This window comes from Physcomitrium patens, chromosome 25, assembly GCF_059467195.1.
Source record: "Physcomitrium patens ecotype Gransden chromosome 25, ASM5946719v1, whole genome shotgun sequence".
Lineage (NCBI taxonomy): Eukaryota > Viridiplantae > Streptophyta > Bryopsida > Funariales > Funariaceae > Physcomitrium > Physcomitrium patens.
In genome coordinates this window covers 9,451,448-9,468,037 of record NC_143434.1, presented here as the reverse complement: position 1 = coordinate 9,468,037, position 16,590 = coordinate 9,451,448, and the positions used below count along the sequence as shown (strand labels likewise).

The 16,590-nt window shown below is 40.0% G+C and overlaps 1 protein-coding gene and 1 long non-coding RNA gene across 3 annotated transcripts; one reads left to right on the top strand and one right to left on the bottom strand.

Moving 5' to 3' along the window:
- Window positions 1–2,647: 2,647 nt before the first annotated feature.
- On the top strand, window positions 2,648–11,556 carry LOC112277513 (uncharacterized). 2 transcript variants are annotated; one of them, XM_024509946.3, is made up of 23 exons: window positions 2,648–3,049; window positions 3,682–3,858; window positions 4,121–4,174; window positions 4,594–4,656; window positions 4,908–5,152; window positions 5,276–5,384; window positions 5,674–5,751; window positions 6,207–6,266; window positions 6,370–6,474; window positions 6,611–6,721; window positions 6,938–6,979; window positions 7,146–7,247; window positions 7,542–7,702; window positions 7,901–8,109; window positions 8,341–8,456; window positions 9,241–9,283; window positions 9,617–9,708; window positions 9,887–9,935; window positions 10,086–10,156; window positions 10,347–10,475; window positions 10,640–10,728; window positions 10,849–10,894; window positions 11,202–11,556. In XM_024509946.3, the coding sequence occupies exons 2-23, from the start codon at window positions 3,706–3,708 to the stop codon at window positions 11,247–11,249; spliced, it is 2,175 nt and encodes a 724-aa protein (XP_024365714.1). In that variant the 5' UTR covers window positions 2,648–3,049; window positions 3,682–3,705; the 3' UTR covers window positions 11,250–11,556. The 2 variants fall into 2 exon arrangements, with proteins under 2 accessions (XP_024365714.1, XP_024365713.1); XM_024509945.3 differs by having other exon boundaries at window positions 7,521–7,702.
- Window positions 11,557–13,789: 2,233 nt separating this feature from the next.
- On the bottom strand, window positions 13,790–16,275 carry LOC112277121 (uncharacterized). The gene is made up of 2 exons (XR_002968257.3): window positions 15,772–16,275; window positions 13,790–15,147 (listed from the first exon to the last, which is right to left on the bottom strand). It is a non-coding gene; the product is annotated as an uncharacterized LOC112277121 (long non-coding RNA).
- Window positions 16,276–16,590: the final 315 nt, after the last annotated feature.

Here is a 16,590-nt window from a genome sequence, read left to right as displayed (position 1 = left end):
ATGGATAGCCAAGAGATAGGTACTATGCCAGTCAGATTATCTCAACCGACTAGCTCACAAAGGCGACCCCGAGATGAAGAACCGCCTACACCATGACGACGACGGAGGATACCGAGTAACCAATCTTTGGTGATTGTATTTGAGTCCGAGTTTGCTTACGATGGTCAGCCAGAAGGTGTATTTGTAGGACAATTTCACAATGAAGACATAGAAGTTCATGCTTGGTCAGAAGTTGAAGAAGTGGGCCACTACCGTTGGCTTCAAGGGCCGATGAACCACTTGCCTCATGAATAACAGTTGGAGTTCATAGTAGACGTTATGCGACAGATCTTCATTTTCTTGCGTTGGTACTGATTAACAACAACATTACTTCTCAGAGACCTCGAAGCTAAAGGAGGGGGTGATGTTAGGGACATAGTTTCTAGAACCTTCTAAAGCCAAGTTTCTAGAACCTTCTAGAGACAAGTTTCTAGAACCTTCTAGAAGCAAGTCTCTGGAACCTTCTAGAAGCTTCTTAGTTGGTAGAAGATGTTAAGGACATAGTCCTTAGAACCTTCTAGAAGCAAGTTTCTAAAACCTTCTAGAAGCTTCTTAGTTGGTAGAAGTTGCTTGAGAAGCTTCCTAAATAGGAGTATATATTGGAATCGAGGCTAAAGAGTTCTTCACTCTTGACAACACATCTCTTGGAGTTCTAGCTCACCTCTCTGGTGTTGTTCTTATATTCATCTGATTAATATAGTTCTTGCTAGTTCTTCTTGAACTTCTTATTAGATCTCGAGTCTGTATTTCTGTGTCCGTGACACATTGTGATTTTCATCATTGACTAGTGTAAAACATTTGGCAATTTTAATTGATAAACATTGTTTTGCTTACTACTGGCATATGTATATTTAATTGTTTGTTTTAGTATATGTTTATTTAGAATGAATTTTTCAATATTCATAATTTTTTAAAAACTTCTAGATTCAATCCATAATTATTGTTGTAATTATATATATATATATTTATCTATTTATAAGATTATGTCTACTTGGTTTTTAAACATCAAAACATTATTTCTCTATTGGTTGCATTTTTTGAATTTGATTTAAATAAGAGACTTATAAAATAAAATCTAATCATTTAAAAAAAAAACTACTATTTTTTTTTTCATTTTTTAAATTTTTTGCAAGGGTGTATATGGGGGATAAATGACATAGGGAGAGGTATCTACACAGTAAAAAAAGAGAAGTCCATCTAATTGATCCATAAAATTAAGATCTTATTAGTAAAAATTTTACAACCTTGTAGTTAAGCTATACAAAGACAAAACGAAAATCTTTCATATTATATCTTTCATATATATTTTGTTACAATGATTTTTTATATTTCTTATCTTAAATAGGTTAATTAAAGTTAAAAGGCAATCGACATAGATTTCTCAGCCTCTTCTTTAACTCTCATACAAAGCAACTAATAATAATGTGTTTTAATTTTATTTTTTTTTAAAAAAAAGTTCAAAGACTATTATCATTAATTTTTATTTTTCTATGTTTTATATAATAAAAAATAAAATAAAATAAAATTAATATTGTCTCAAATCAGTAGAAGAAGTGGTTCACCTACTAAATATTTTGTTGGATATAATTGTGTGTTTTTTTGTTCCAATCTAAGTGCTCTAAAAATTTGATATCCTTGTGAATTATTAGTGTTTTTTTTGTCTCCTTACTTTTGATCATCTTATTATGGCATATGTTTTTCTTACACTTCTAATAATTAAACTTCTTTATTTATTTTGCAAAAGTTGTTATTATTATATTTTAAACTTATATTTATATGTTTGTTTGTTTTTTTTGTTTTTTCTCTCTCTCTCTCTCTCTCTCTCTATATATATACATATATATATAAATATATATATCAAACATCAGTATGATTTGTATATTAATACTGGAAACAATGTCTATATTATTATATAAATACCTTAACAATTATTTATTTTCTATGTGGCAATAACCATGCAATATTCCATGTTAAAAAACAGCTTTTTTCTATTTTTGAAACTTAGAGCTTGCCAATTGTGTTGCTCAACTTTCCTTGTAACAAAAATTGTATTACTTGCTTTACTTTACTTTGCTTTTATTTTTCTTTCAACCCTGGAAATAGTTTTGAAAAAATCAAAAGTGAAAAAACTATTGAAAACCAATTACCCTTTAATCTTGACTACAAGGATTTTTAAAAACTTGATTAATGTTATTTATTTCTATTTTAAAAGAAATCAAAAAGATCAAACTGGTCAAAATGATAATAACAACACAAAACCACTGTGGGTTGTACATGAAAGGCAACGAAAACTGACTTCGTCCCTTACCCAACTCAACAAAACACTCGCTGTCACACTCAACCAAATGATACGAATCCGAATCAAAGTAACTCATTATGGAAATATCATGCAGCTTTACCAGATACCCATTCCCAGAACAAAGTCTAAAATTATCTGTCCGACTGGGTCCAGCTCGGAAACCTCGAAAAGGCGAGCTGGCATGGTAAAACAAAACAAAAGGAAACACGGGGGGGGGGGGGGGGGGGGGTTAAAAAGAGAGGTTACCAAAGGGTAGGGGGAGGGGGGGTAAGTGAGCGGCGGAATGATCAGACCGGAGCTGCAGCAAGAGTGAGAGTGAGAGAGACCACTGCCTCCGTCTCCGTCGCCCGAGAGAGGACTGGTTGTGAGGGGGAGGACTCTGTCTCCCTCACTCGCTCCTCCTCCTCCTCTTCAGCGTTGCGCACAATTCTCTTGGTCTCCGTTCCTGCTGCTGCGCCTCTCCCTCCCTCCCTCTCTTCCTCGGTGGTGGTGGTGGTGGTCATTGCCAACGCTGCGACATTGACACCCTTTGGTAGTCGGGCGGCAAGATCTCTCTTTGTTGTCTTCTAAACCCTACATGTTCTGTGTGGAGGATGCTCATGCCCGCGAACGTGCTGCTGTTACCTTGGAGCCTAGATTAACTCGTGAGGTTGGATGCCACTGCTGTTGCTGCTGCGGGTCGACGAAGTGTCATGCTTTCGTTTCTCCTAGGTATATGCTCGCGACTGAGATGGCTCTGTAGGTGATGGTGGATGATTGGTACTGGAGCCTGCGAAGTTTTTGCGTGTGTAGGCTTCGGGTTTGTTGCGTCCGTGGGATTAAGTGCATTGTGGGAGTTGATTAGGAGAAGGTAGTGGTGTAGAATGCGATTGAGATGGTGAACTGTGTTCCTTGTTTCGTACTCTCCGTTGTTTTCCGCGGTGATTGCGGGTTCGATCGTGAAGCCGGAGCTTCACTTAATTTGAGGGTGGAATAATATGCGATTCAAAGAAGGGGTGTGTGAGTATTGCACTGAGTTCCGTCGTCCATCTACAAACTAGAACGTAGGGATTCTATTAGATCCCGTTAATCGATATTTGGTTCGCAGAGCTTGTGAACTTTCGGCAGTTTTTATTTATTTAGATCAGCTCAACGCCGCGACCAGCTGTTTCGCTAGCAGAAAATCACGCCTTCTTCCGCCACCCATCCTGCATGGCTGTCCTCGAGATAGCATGCTGCATGACACCTCTTCTGCTCGATGTTTGTGAATGTTAAAATTTGAAACTCATTTTATTTCAATTGCAACTCGTATGAATCGCGATATCTAACTTTTAGTTCTGTACATTAATTTTCTTGAAATGTAGGTAGAGGTTGCGGTAAGAGAAGCAATGGCATACACTGCAGTAGCTAGTTCGGGAAGGGATTATGTTGGAGAGAATGGCTTTCGGCCTCCGGATGAACACTCGAATTCTGGCAATGGGGAGTTTCGAAAAAGGCTTGGTTCAATGGACAGCGCCTCGAATGTCGATAGTCCTAACCAGGTTCACATTCTTCCAGCCCGTCTTTCCCTCGAAGCTGAAGTGCATCTTATGTTTGAAGGGGATGATAATCATGCTATTACATGAATGTGAAGTAATGTTTGAGCGAGTGCTTACAAAATTCAGGTCTCCAACCCCTCAATTGGCAGTATGATAGGAGTTTATTTATCGTGCCTCAATACGATTACTCTTATTCGATACTTGCTGAGTTGTAGCATTTGCAGTGTTTCATCCATTTGATGAGGTGTGCGATGGTTTGTTTCAGGTTAAGGATCTTGTGGAACTCATAGAGGCAGCAGAAGTCACAATTCTCACTCAGGTGTTAGCCGCAACCGCCTTGGTTTACTTAGATTGAAACTTTGAATCATTTTATGGTGTTGAATGTGGATTGGCTCAACTATTTTAATACAGTCTACTCTTCTAAGAGAAAGTCTGATCTTATCCGTTCTTGCATAGGTTCATATTCGAATACGAGAGTCGACAAGTTTATTAGCACTCCTATCTTAATTTTTATGCTGTAACCTCTTTTATATATGCTCTACGTGAAGTTCGTATGAACATATTACGACCCCATTGAACAATAATGTGAATCTGCTCTAAAGTTGTAGCATAGAAAATGTGCACTGTCGTGCAATTGGTATCCTCTAATGGAAGAGTTGTTAGTGGCTAATTTACAGAGTGATGATTTGGGTAGTTACATTTTTTTTTCTTTACAATGATTGTACTGTAATTCTGAAGGCGGAAGAAACCGAACGATTAACAAGGGCCTTGCAAGCAGCTGAGTCGGAGCTTCAGTCCTGTGTAAGTTCGATGATTATGTATACACTTATTTACTTTGGTTGCCCTGTGGTGGTTGTGAAGTAGGGGACATCTTTTTTAGGATATTGGAAGCGGGTTCATTTTAATCTTATTTTCTTTCTTCAGAAGACGGAACGCTTCACTTTGTCCAAGTGAATCTGAACGTCATTCAGGGTTTTGCTTGGAATACAAATTGTTTGACGTCAAAATTATTCTCTTGTAAGAAATATGAACCATTTTGTCGTGCCTTACAGAAAATCAACAAGCAGAAGCAAGGTGCACAGGAGGGCTACAGTTCCTCACAGCCCTCTCATGGACGGTATCGAAGCTTCCATGGAGAGTTAGCGTTAGTTCGCCCATCCGATTATCGAAATGGGACAGCAGAGCACAAAGGGCATGACAATGGTGGTATCTGTGGAGGATTGGAAAATGGCCTTACTCATAGCCGATCCAATGTATTATCTGCTGCTGACAATGGGTGTCCTGTTTCTCCTCTTTCGTAAGACCTTTTCTCTACAACTTGAAGTGACAAAATGGCTTGGAGATTATGTGTGATAGTGTTCTCCTTCTACTTCTGTAAGACAATTTGAATTAAACATTTGCATTTTGATAACCTGTACAGACGAAGGAGGGATTCTGAGTTAGACTCTCGGCGAGATGGATATCAGGGACTAGACTCTTCTGCTGAGTTACAAGGTTCCAAAAATCAGGATGGCTATCCACGTTCACAGGTGCTTGTTTTCAGCCTGTGACGTATTTTAAAGGAAATGTTGCATATGCTGGCAGTTTCTAAGAGAGATTCTCCTTCACTCGTGGAGGATAGTATTTAGTTTTATACTATTAGCAAGAAGTTGGTGTTTATTTGTGGGCAATAAGTGATGATTTGGTAAGTTTTCAAGGTTGCTACACGACATGCATTATATTTTATTACTGGCAATGCTTTAGTAAGTCAGCAACAGTTTTGTTATCGGATTGTTAAGTATGCAGTTGTATCGTTGGGGCTCTCTTTTCAATACTTAGGAAATGATGGCGAGGCCCTCGGAGGAGGAGTTAAATCCAAGCATCTTGAAAAGTCGACTTGTGGAAGCTTCAATGAAGGTTTTCTTGTGCCTATGATAATTTCCTTGTTTGTATAAGTGATTTCATGCAAAATTCTATGTGGAATATATTCGCTGTGTTGTCTATTATTTCATTGGCTTTACTTAAATTAGCTTGCCTATTTTTCTCTTATTAAACTCGCCAAGACTGCCTCTGCTCTACAGACTTGTTGTTTTTCAGATGTGTCATTAGTTGATCTATACTTGAATGGTCAGGTTATTAATTAATCAACGATTCAAACTGCAGTAGTTTATTTAAAGATCGTTAAAGTTCAAAACGAACAACGACCTACCTTACTATTGTCAGTGGAGGCCAAATCAATTGTTATATCTTAAGCCATAAATATGACTGGAACTGATTCTGTAGTAAGTCGCGTTGTTCGTGGGCGTCCTCTGTTTGGGTGTCTAGCATTACTACATTCATCTCATGCAGTGAGTTATTGGTTTGGCAATCAGGAAATCGAACTTCTTAAAGAAAAGAGGATACTTGAGCGGCGAGTTGCGGAGCTACGTCTTGTAAGTAGTCTAATGACTCACACCCAACTTCATTTTATTTTATTTTACTTTTATATACTGGGTTCCACGTAGCCGCTAATACGCTTTTCTCACTCATGAACAGGCTTACGATCAGCAGCAGCAGAGCCTCGTTGATGCAGCATCAAAAGCCTTATCGTACCGGCAGAACGTGCTTGAGGAGAATATACGGTTGACCTATGCACTTCAGGTTTCATTCTTCTTGCACTAACTTGTAGTTCTGTTTGCCAGGCTGGTAGCCTATGGCTTTTTCATGTGCATATATTCTGTAATAGACCTTTCTATCCGCGGTAAGGTATAACTGGAATTTAATTTGGATGCCCCAGGTAGCGGAACAGGAGAGGACTACCTATGTTCAAAACTTGATGCCCCTTTTAGCGGAATTTGACTTGCAACCTCCGGTTTCGGATGCACATTCAATGGTTAGCCACATCAAGGTTCGTCCAATATGTGTGTGTGCGCGCGCGCGCGTATGCATCTATATCTGTACTCTTTTCTGTTTTGTGTATTCCTGGAGTATGTAATTTCAATTTAAAACTTGCCTGCAACTAGAACCTTGCTTTTGTGTGGGTGAATTTTCTGGGATTATCTGGTGGCAATTTGTTCATTGCAGTTTCTCTTCATTTCCGACGTTGTTTGTAACTTTTTCACAGATACTGGTGCAAAAGTTACGGTCAGAGCTGCAGCTTTATGAGGTACTTCCGACAGTTTCAAGATGGTCACAGCGAGTCCTGCTGCTATGCCTTTTACTCGTACGTATCATGCATATTTGGTGCATATTCATGATGTCTGATTTTGTCGACTTAATATGGTTTTCTTTTTTTGTGTTTTTTTGTGTGGGATGTGGATTGTGTGATGTAGAGTAAAGTGAAAGACCCACAGTTTTACCCTCAACCGTATCAACCTCCTTACCCGACGCAACAGTCATATAATCCTCCCCCTCATTCTCCTACATTTCATCAGGTACTTCCATGAGGGTTTGCGCATTTTTAGATACTGTACACCTCATATCCATCGTAAATTTTTGGTTGCGATTCTTGTTTGATGATTTATCTCTATTAGGTGAGTTTAAAATCCGTATTATATTAGGATTTAGAGACACTTAAGTGCTGTCAATTTTTATTATTAAGTCGAAGTTGTCCCTTCAATTATGTGGCATTTTTTTATGCACTTAAATGCAGTTTTGTGCTTTGTTACACAATAGACAACGCTGTGGTATCTAATTTAAGATAGTAGACTGGTGGACTGGTTGAACAGAGCCATGGTCTGGAGATTGTGCCGTCGTACTCTCAAAGACCAGCATCCCCAGTCCAACAGGTGCGACCAGGAAGGCCCAGTTGGGACTCAGTTGTTTCTTCTCCTCGATATGGTGGGTCACGAGATCAGGATGGGCATCCTGCGGGCCCCAGTGAGCAAGAGTAACTCGCCTGACTAACTTTTCTGTAACTTGATTTAACATTCTACTTTTATGTATTGCTACTAGCTTGCCGATGATTCTTCATCTCCAGCATTTGTGGTGGTCCGTCCCTTGGTAATATTGAATAAAATGACTGGTTTTAGTTTTAACGATGTAGGTAACTCATCTCATTCTACGTGGTTTATATGGGTGTAAATAGACCTCCAGCAGAAGCGGGTGCTATTGTGCCTCATGAGTCAGTCAGTGCCAGACCAAATGAAGGCTTAGATGACTTGGAGAGGGACGAGCTTACGTACAACGGAGCAGATATGCGAGGGGATCCACCACTTGGTAGACCTGATTTTGCTGTGTCGACATCGCCGCAACTCCCTTCTTTGCCTGAAGAGCCCAACTCTCCAAGCTTTGAAGGTACTTAGTTATTGTTCGCTATTAGCAAACTTTGGGGACTATCTTGTGTTCTGTTCACGACGTGTTGGAGGTTCGAAATCCTCAGCTGGGGGGAGTATGGGAAGGGGAATTTCCTAGTTCTGGCCAGTGACTAACAATCGAACACCCTTTTGTTCTCTTTGAAGGCATTTGAATACAGTTGTGTAGCTATGTATGATGGGTTGCTTTTACAACGTGTGATTTTTTGCACAGATAGTGATCCACTTCCAGGTATTGTTGGCCTACGCATAGTGGGAGATGCTGTCCTAGGCGGTCGACTTACTGCATGTGGCCACTCTATCAACGGCACGTCTCTTTGCATCTTCCAGGTATTCTTTACTCTTGTGGGTGCAAGTAGATGTTCTGAAACTCTGCTATTTTGAGTACTAGAGTGGTGACTGAAATCTATATTTGCTATCCATTGTTGCCATATGGAGTAACCGGAACCACCCATCAAGCACAATGTTTATTGATAACAGGTGTGGATTAGAGTATAATAATCAGTTCAGAAGAATGCATTGAACCGATGGGAACTTTACTTTACCTCGTGACATATCTTTTTTGATGGACCTAGTGTATTTTAATATTTCAGTGTGAGATTGTTTATGAGAATGATTTTGAAAACAAAGGGCTCGGAGGTGACAAGAACATGTTTTTGTGTTTGTCAGTAGTTGATAACCTTAAATAGTTATCGATTTGTTTCACATTCTGCATACCTGTTTATGCATCGATAAAAAAAATTGGTCTATAGGTTACCAACTTTTACTGAAGTTGCTGTTTTTACATGATCGCTTTACACAACTTGGTTCAAGCAATTAGTAAAATACAGGAGGGACCGATGAATTTATTAGTTCTTCGGGTACCCAATGAAGTGATCAATTCATCCAATGAAGTACTTTTGTTGTTGTAATTCAGAAATATGGCCCACATTTTTATTATAAAATACCCGTCTTTTTGCTCGCAGTATTCTCGTCCAGCGCAGTGTTTGTAGGCGCGGTTGCTGTATCAGTTCTTTGGGATTCAACTAAACTATATCCTGTAGTCCCGTAAAATGTACAACTCTCCCTATAATCGTTAATCCCCTGTGTTGTGGGTGTTCTGGCGTTCATATAGTGGGTTCGGCATAATCAAGATGGAACTGCTGCTATGATTGAAGGTATGTGTTTTGTGTACAGTCGATACGAGATTTGTACTGTTTATGTTAAATGCTTTACTAGCAGCTGTATGTTCGTAACTGCATTATGGAGGGACTTGTGTACCGCACGTAAAATTTCATTTTTCATGAGAATTATGTCCTACACTCTGTTAAATCAGTTGTGTTGAATAAGGCATGTCAACGATGATAATCAACCTCAGTCCTACTTCAGTTCTATCTTCCCTTGACTCTCTTTAAAATGGTGTCTCTAGGTGTCCGAATACGTTACTTAGCATTTCATCTGTATCACTTGGCATTTCCTGATGATTCAAAAAATGAAAATTGTGATCACAGGTGCAGCACAACCAGAGTACACTATTACTGCTGATGATTACGACAATATGGTAGCTATCGAATGTGTTCCTATGGATGAGCGTGGTCGCAGGGTAAGAAGCAGTCTCTCGTACCGAGTCGATGACTCAACGTGTTAACGATAGTTTACAGATTTTATCGAATTAATTGAAGATTTCAAATCTTTAATGCAATTTCTGACAGCATGGAGAATCTGCATCATTGTATCTGAATCTTAATACTTGTTCCTGTTACATGTGGGGTACCTCATAGGGGGATTTGGTAACTGTCATGGCAAACGACGGCAATTGGATCAGTGGAGGTAAGCGCAACTTAGGGTTTCAGTATTATAAAGCGTCTTGATGTGGAACTCTCCGTTGGTTTGCTCTAATTGTTTCTCTCAACGCGTACGTATGTTGTAGGCTGAAGGATTCTGTGTGCATTATAGTAAATGTTCTTGTTGTCTTTGTAGATCCAATGATGCAGGATCAAATTAATTCCTACATGACAAACGGTCATGCCTCATTTGAAGTAAATTTGCTGGTAAGAGCTCCATTAAATTTTTGTCACATTTTTGACAATTTTACTTATTGTGACTAAAGATAGGACCTCCTCTTTTCGGGTTCGAAACCTTTTCAGATATGTTTCAATTCGGTCGGTGTAGTGCCTTTTCTAATTGCGGACCAATCTTCGTCCTAGTGATGGACTTACTAAGTTTCTTGTCTCTTCACAGATTCAAGAAGGAACAACTGAAGATGCATCAGAGCCAGCAACACTAGTTTTGAGACGCTCTAATTTTGAATTGAGGCGGAATAGCAGCCGTAAACTGACCATCAATGAAAAATATTCTCCTGATGTTCTTGTACGTCTATTGATACTGAATCTCTTAGCCCATTCAGCTTTGTTTTTTCTCATGTGGACTGACTTGTCGAATCCAAAAAAATGACGTCCATTATGTAGTCGAAGTTACAAGGTATTGTTTCTGCGAATAACCGGAGCATTAAGGTCCGTTTTTCGGAATTGCAGATTAGAATACCATGTGGAGAGCTACTTCAGTGTGTCATCAGCAGAGAGGTTAGCGGCAGGGAAAACTACCTGGAGTTGCGCGATCCTCGGTGGGTGTGATTTTTAAAAATATTCTAAAACATTTTCATTACATTTATATATTTTTCTTTGAAATGGAATCTTCTCTTTTAGACTCACTAAATAAGGATTGTGTTTGGCTGGATTTACAGGACACGGGATATGGCAGTGCTAACTTTTCGAGCTTTTCATAAGGCTGTAAGTAACTCATTACATATGCCCATGTAATGTCTATATTTAGTATACTTCAAAAGTAGAACATTTCTGTTGGTTTAAAACTAACCCTTTTCGTGGAATCCAGTCTTATCATGATTACATACCTAGTGTTTGTTCATTCATCGGTACAGTAGGTCTAGCGTTTCTGCCTTGTAACTTCGACTACATATGTTCATCATTGTAATGAACTTGGGCTCTGGTTCACAGCATAGGATCTTTCATACAGGTATAACAAATGGATGTACTCTGACAGACAAACAACGACAATTTATGTTGTGTGTTTTTACAGGCCATGGATGAGAAAAAGAAGACCAGACGCAAATGGCTTAGACATTGAACATTGGCAATATTGGAAAGCTGTTCAACTTTGCCGAGCTTCTCGCATGCTGTACTTTAGGAACAACTTATGTAGAAATATATCAGACATGTAGATTTCTGTAGATTTATGGGATTGCTGAGGATGCATTTTGAAAATTCTGTGACTTTGACTAGCTCAGTGACAGCCATTAATCGTGTAGGCTTTGGGGGATCCTGATGCTCCTACCTTACTCCTTTTTCCGAATCTTGGCTTGGTTTGCATATTAATGATTGAATATTCAATTGAGTTTTTGTTTAAACAATAAAACTTTTTTTGGAGCTACAAATGTCGAGTATGAGAAATTTTATTAAAAATTGAATTACAGGCATTAATGAGAGTTACTTCTACTGTACTCGACATTGGTAAAGTGTTCTAACTAAAGCTTGTAACTTAATAATTTCGGTGAAGTATGTGTACTGTGGTCCCCATCCATCACAATTTTTGATACGACTGTTATTATCAAAGTAAACTTTTTTGATCCATTGTAGATAATAATAATGCCGATCTAGTGGCATAACTCGTAAAATGTAATCTAAAAGTAACCATTCTTACAGTCACATATTGTGAACACGGATTAAAATCTTGGTGATGAATTAAGGTTCTGATGAATCAACTCTTGCTTTTAAATTAGAGGAAATATTGTACACTATTTCTGTATTTAAAACATAGCATTCTTTTTCCCTAAATTTTCACACATTGAAGTAATAATTCATCAATAGTTCAATTTTTGTATCACCTATTATTCATGCTTGTGTAGTTTTTGGCATTCTACGATAGTACAGCAGAAGCTGAATAATTTAGGACTTCTAATACGAAATAATACAATTTTATTTTCTATGGTTATTATCAATATTTTTAAATAGATGAATAATGTTCCTGAGATACTTTAATTCAATATTTTTTGTAGCAACAAAAACTTTATACACAAATATTAAATAGTTAGTTCAACTTCTCATATTGTTAGAAGCTGAAGTCACTGAAATTAATTGTTTTGGTTAGTGTAATATATATACTTCTAATGGTGAATGTTTAAAGTTTAAATATCTCTAAATATTTTTCAAACTTTTAGGAATAAGATTAAATTTAAAAAACCATAATTTTAGGAATAAGATTAAATTAAAAATCATACTGCTTCAAAAGTCTTAATTATCTAAATACAATTGTAGTATAAAAGAAATTCTACTTATTGGGGGAGGGGGGGGGGGGTGGGCGATGGGGCTCCAAGAATTCTAGTGAGAGAGAGAGAGGCGTTGAGAAGCGATGGCGTCCAAGCATCCTCATGCGCGTTGCAAAACAATCAATGAACAAGCTTAGTGTAGGTTATTGATAGATCTCTCACCAATTCACAATTCCGCAGTGGGTGCTAGTGTAGTTAGGACTCCACTCTAGTACACACCAAACGGTTGTGAACATCCGAAGACAAGGTTAAGGTTAGGGTAAAGGGCCGCGTAATGCATTGGCCTCTACTAGCTACGCCAACGCAATGCAGTTGGGCACAAGTACAACTCATAACAGCGAGAGAGGGGAGCACTTCAACGGCCACAATGATGAACACATGATTGAAGCGCAAAATTTGGTTTTGGTAATGCCACTCATTGGGCGCTCAACCCAACCAAGCGCAGCGAAGGCGAGTCCCTTCCACTTGGATTTGCCAGGAATTATGCATGTTTTTTAATCAAGACAAAGCGCAAAAGGATCCATGTGTTGAAGGAGGTAGTTGTAGTGGAGGAACATTAAATGAAGGAACATGTCCTCATGGCATGCTTCATTGGAAACCGACCTAACCAAACTACAAACTCAACTCCAAACTACATAGCGACAGACTCAACTCCAAACTCAAAACCAAATTCTGCCGCTATGTAGTTTTGAGTTTGCAACGTGGTTGGACAGACTCAACTCCAAACTACATGGCGGCAGAATCACCTTCAGCAATAAAATTGGTGAAGGGTTTTTTTTGCCTATGTACACCAAACCAGGAAGTAGTACAATAAATTCTATTTATCACGCTGTATCGAGATATCGGCTTTCTCTGCATTTTTCAACCATTGACTCCACAATTTGATTCCAAGAATAGCAAAGGTATGCTGATTCCTATTTGGATCCCATTCAAGAATTTTCCCTAGAAATTTAATGATGTACCACTAGAGATTGCAGATCTTCTTGAAAAAGTAATTGGGGCGGACATGAAAAATACCATGTTCTTTGAACCCCGCTTGTGTATTGCCTTTGACAGCAGCCATGGCTGGAAGACAGAGATGGAAATAGCAGATAGTCCAGCAAAATCACAGCAGTGGCAATGGACTAGGCTAACCTACCAATCCGTTGTTGCCTCTGCCTGGAGGTAGACCATCAAGTCAAAGACTGCCCACCTAAAAGAGTAATGTGCCAGAGAAGCTCAAGCAACAACATTCCGCTGCATAATAACGCAAAGAGCAACGGTTTGCACACAAGAGACCACTCCAGCAACGGCAAGCGAGACAAAGATAATTGAAGAACAAAGTTGAACGACACGGAGAAAATTCACAAAGCAACTCCAACACCCATTGATGCTGATGGGTTCATTACAGTAGACTGAGGACGGCAGAATCTAAAAGGCCTACCATTGCTTGCTTTGAATTCAGATCACACACACATCGCCAAATATATCGCAAGGGCGCATGATACAACAGTGGCACACATCACCATTGCTGAATAGAACACAACCTCCTCAGCAGGCTCACAACTACCAACACAGAGTGCTACTGCTACAAAATCACTAGGTAAACATCTCACACCTAATCAAGTTCAGAACTCTACTAATCTGAGCAATCTTTTATCAACAGATGCCTCCAGACTAAGACACAGCACCACACCGCAAGAAGTAAATACAACGTCGCCAATCCTTGCCGATCAACTCTTGCGAGACCAAGAGTCATCACTCACACTTGGGACCATACTCTGGAATACCGAGCCATCTGCCTAGCACTTCACCTCCATCCCCAAGGGTGACATCTACAACATTTCGGACGGACTCCAAAACAAACCTTGATCAAGAAGCTAGCCTACCAGATCTCCCTCCACATAATATTGAGGTTGACCAAGATGAACAGCAGAACCAAACTGTGGCGGACATGACATGGGGCACCTTCTCCACCTGGAGCCTAACATCCCTGAATCAAGAGCCCTGCCCGCCCATTGACTTGAATGTCAACTTAACAACACGAGAGGAGTAGAGAGAATTGCCGACGTTTAATGGAGATAGCTTCACGGAGTGGCAAATCCGACAACGACTCAAAATGGAATCTCCTACATCATCCAGCTCTTTGGAGCCGAAGTAGGAGCAAGAGTTCACAAAGGGGCCACGCACCCACATCAGCCAAGGCAACACTCCAGTCGCCGAAATCAACATAGAAGTAGGTTATAACATAGATGGCACGGAGAAACCGAAAAAGGAGGATTGAGCATCCTCCTCAAAGAGGTACTCACTCCTCTTGTCACACGCCAGGGTGTGATTCCAAATCGCGCCCACTAAATTTGACTAAGCAACATCGCTGGCGGAGATCTCGGCCTGTTGAACATCTATACTCCAAACAACGCCTATAATCATGGTGAATCGTAGCAAGATCTTTCACTCTCACTCCAAACGGATTGTAGATGGGTGGTAAGCGGCGACTTCAATATGGTAGAGCGGCCACGTGATAAATCATCAAACTGCGGCTGCCTTGTAATGGAAGAAAAGAAAATATTATGGGAGCAATTCAAAAGCAGTTTCTTACTCAAGGATAAGTTCTCATGTGCCAATCCGATTCCCTTCTCATGGGATAATAGGAGGAGCGACGAGGCAAAGGTGCTGGGAAGACTAGACCCGTTCTACGTCTCTGGCACATCCGATGGCAACCTGCACAGTACCAAGCAATGATACAGAATCCACAATGACTCAACCATCTCAAATCACCTACTAGTGTTGCTCGTACTCACACTCTAGGACCAAGGCCCCCAAATCTCAAACTACAAAATAAATTTGAAATTTCTAGCTGACAGGGAAGTCAAAGAAGCAGTCTGGTAGATCTTGTCAGAGCCAAGGGCCGCAAAGTCAACCTTCCTATCCAGATTACGTAAATTCATCATATTTTATAAATCCTATTGTAAATGCCTCGTTGACAAGAGATGCTGCACGGAACATACTACCGAGGCTGCATTCAATGCAGCTCAACAAGCTCTACATGTCTACCATGAGGATACTGAGCGACAAGATCATGTCGAAAGATGCCGAGAAGAACTAACACACATCAAATCCCAAAAATTAGAAGGCAAACAAGTTTTGGCCCGGATTAGACGGAGAGCGTGCGAGGATAGTATGTGCGTAAATTTTTTCAGGCGGTAAATGACAAGCCAAACAAGGAATCTCATTGCCAAATTCAGCACGCATTCGGAAAGAACCATTATAGGCCATCAAGAAATCAAAGAAGAAAGTCTGGATTTCTACCGCAACATATTCGACACTAGGGACAGAGAGGCTCACAAAGATGAGGCGGAGGCAAATTGTGTTGCAGCAGTAACTCACTCCATCTCAAAGTACATGGCCTAGTAGTTGACCTGGCGGATCATTGAGCCGGAATCGCATGCCGCGGTGAAGACAATGGCATCAAACAAGGCTCCCGGTCCGAACGGAGTCGCAACCAAAAAATTTCTCATTCATTGTGAAGTACAAAGTGTATCCTTCATAACGCAAGCCACCCCTCGGTTTTGCCCACCAATTGACCAAGACACGTGAATTCCCGTCAAGGAATTTCGCAATCAAACGTTTGCCGTCAACCCCACAACCTTGACTCTCTTCTCAATCCCCGACGTCGTCTCCATGATCGCCGTGGCGCAACAGTATCGATACACTCGACCATCGAACATGGAGGGCAAAGAATGTCTCCGATGCATTGTAGTACAGGTCTGGGAAACAATAGTGACAAGAGGTATAACGAAGAACCTTACTCGTTTCTTCTATGGTCCAATTAAGACCTTAAGCTTCAACCCCGTACTCTCTGGATGGCAGGGTGATACCCCCTCTTCTAGTTCACGCCCAAGGAGGCCCGAGGATGGATTACAAATCTCGGGTGCCCCGTCAGCCTCCATACATCCAAATTGGCAGAATGAACTCCAAATGAAGACTGTTTCAGAATGTTTCGTAGTGAATACGAAGATAACATTCGTGGACACGGTTCACATACTCTTGAAATTATTAAATGTTGTTTCCCACAAGGAATGGAGATGTTACATGCCATGTCATGTCAGATTATTCTGAACATGACAGAACATATAATTTACAACGCAGAACGAATTGTGTTGG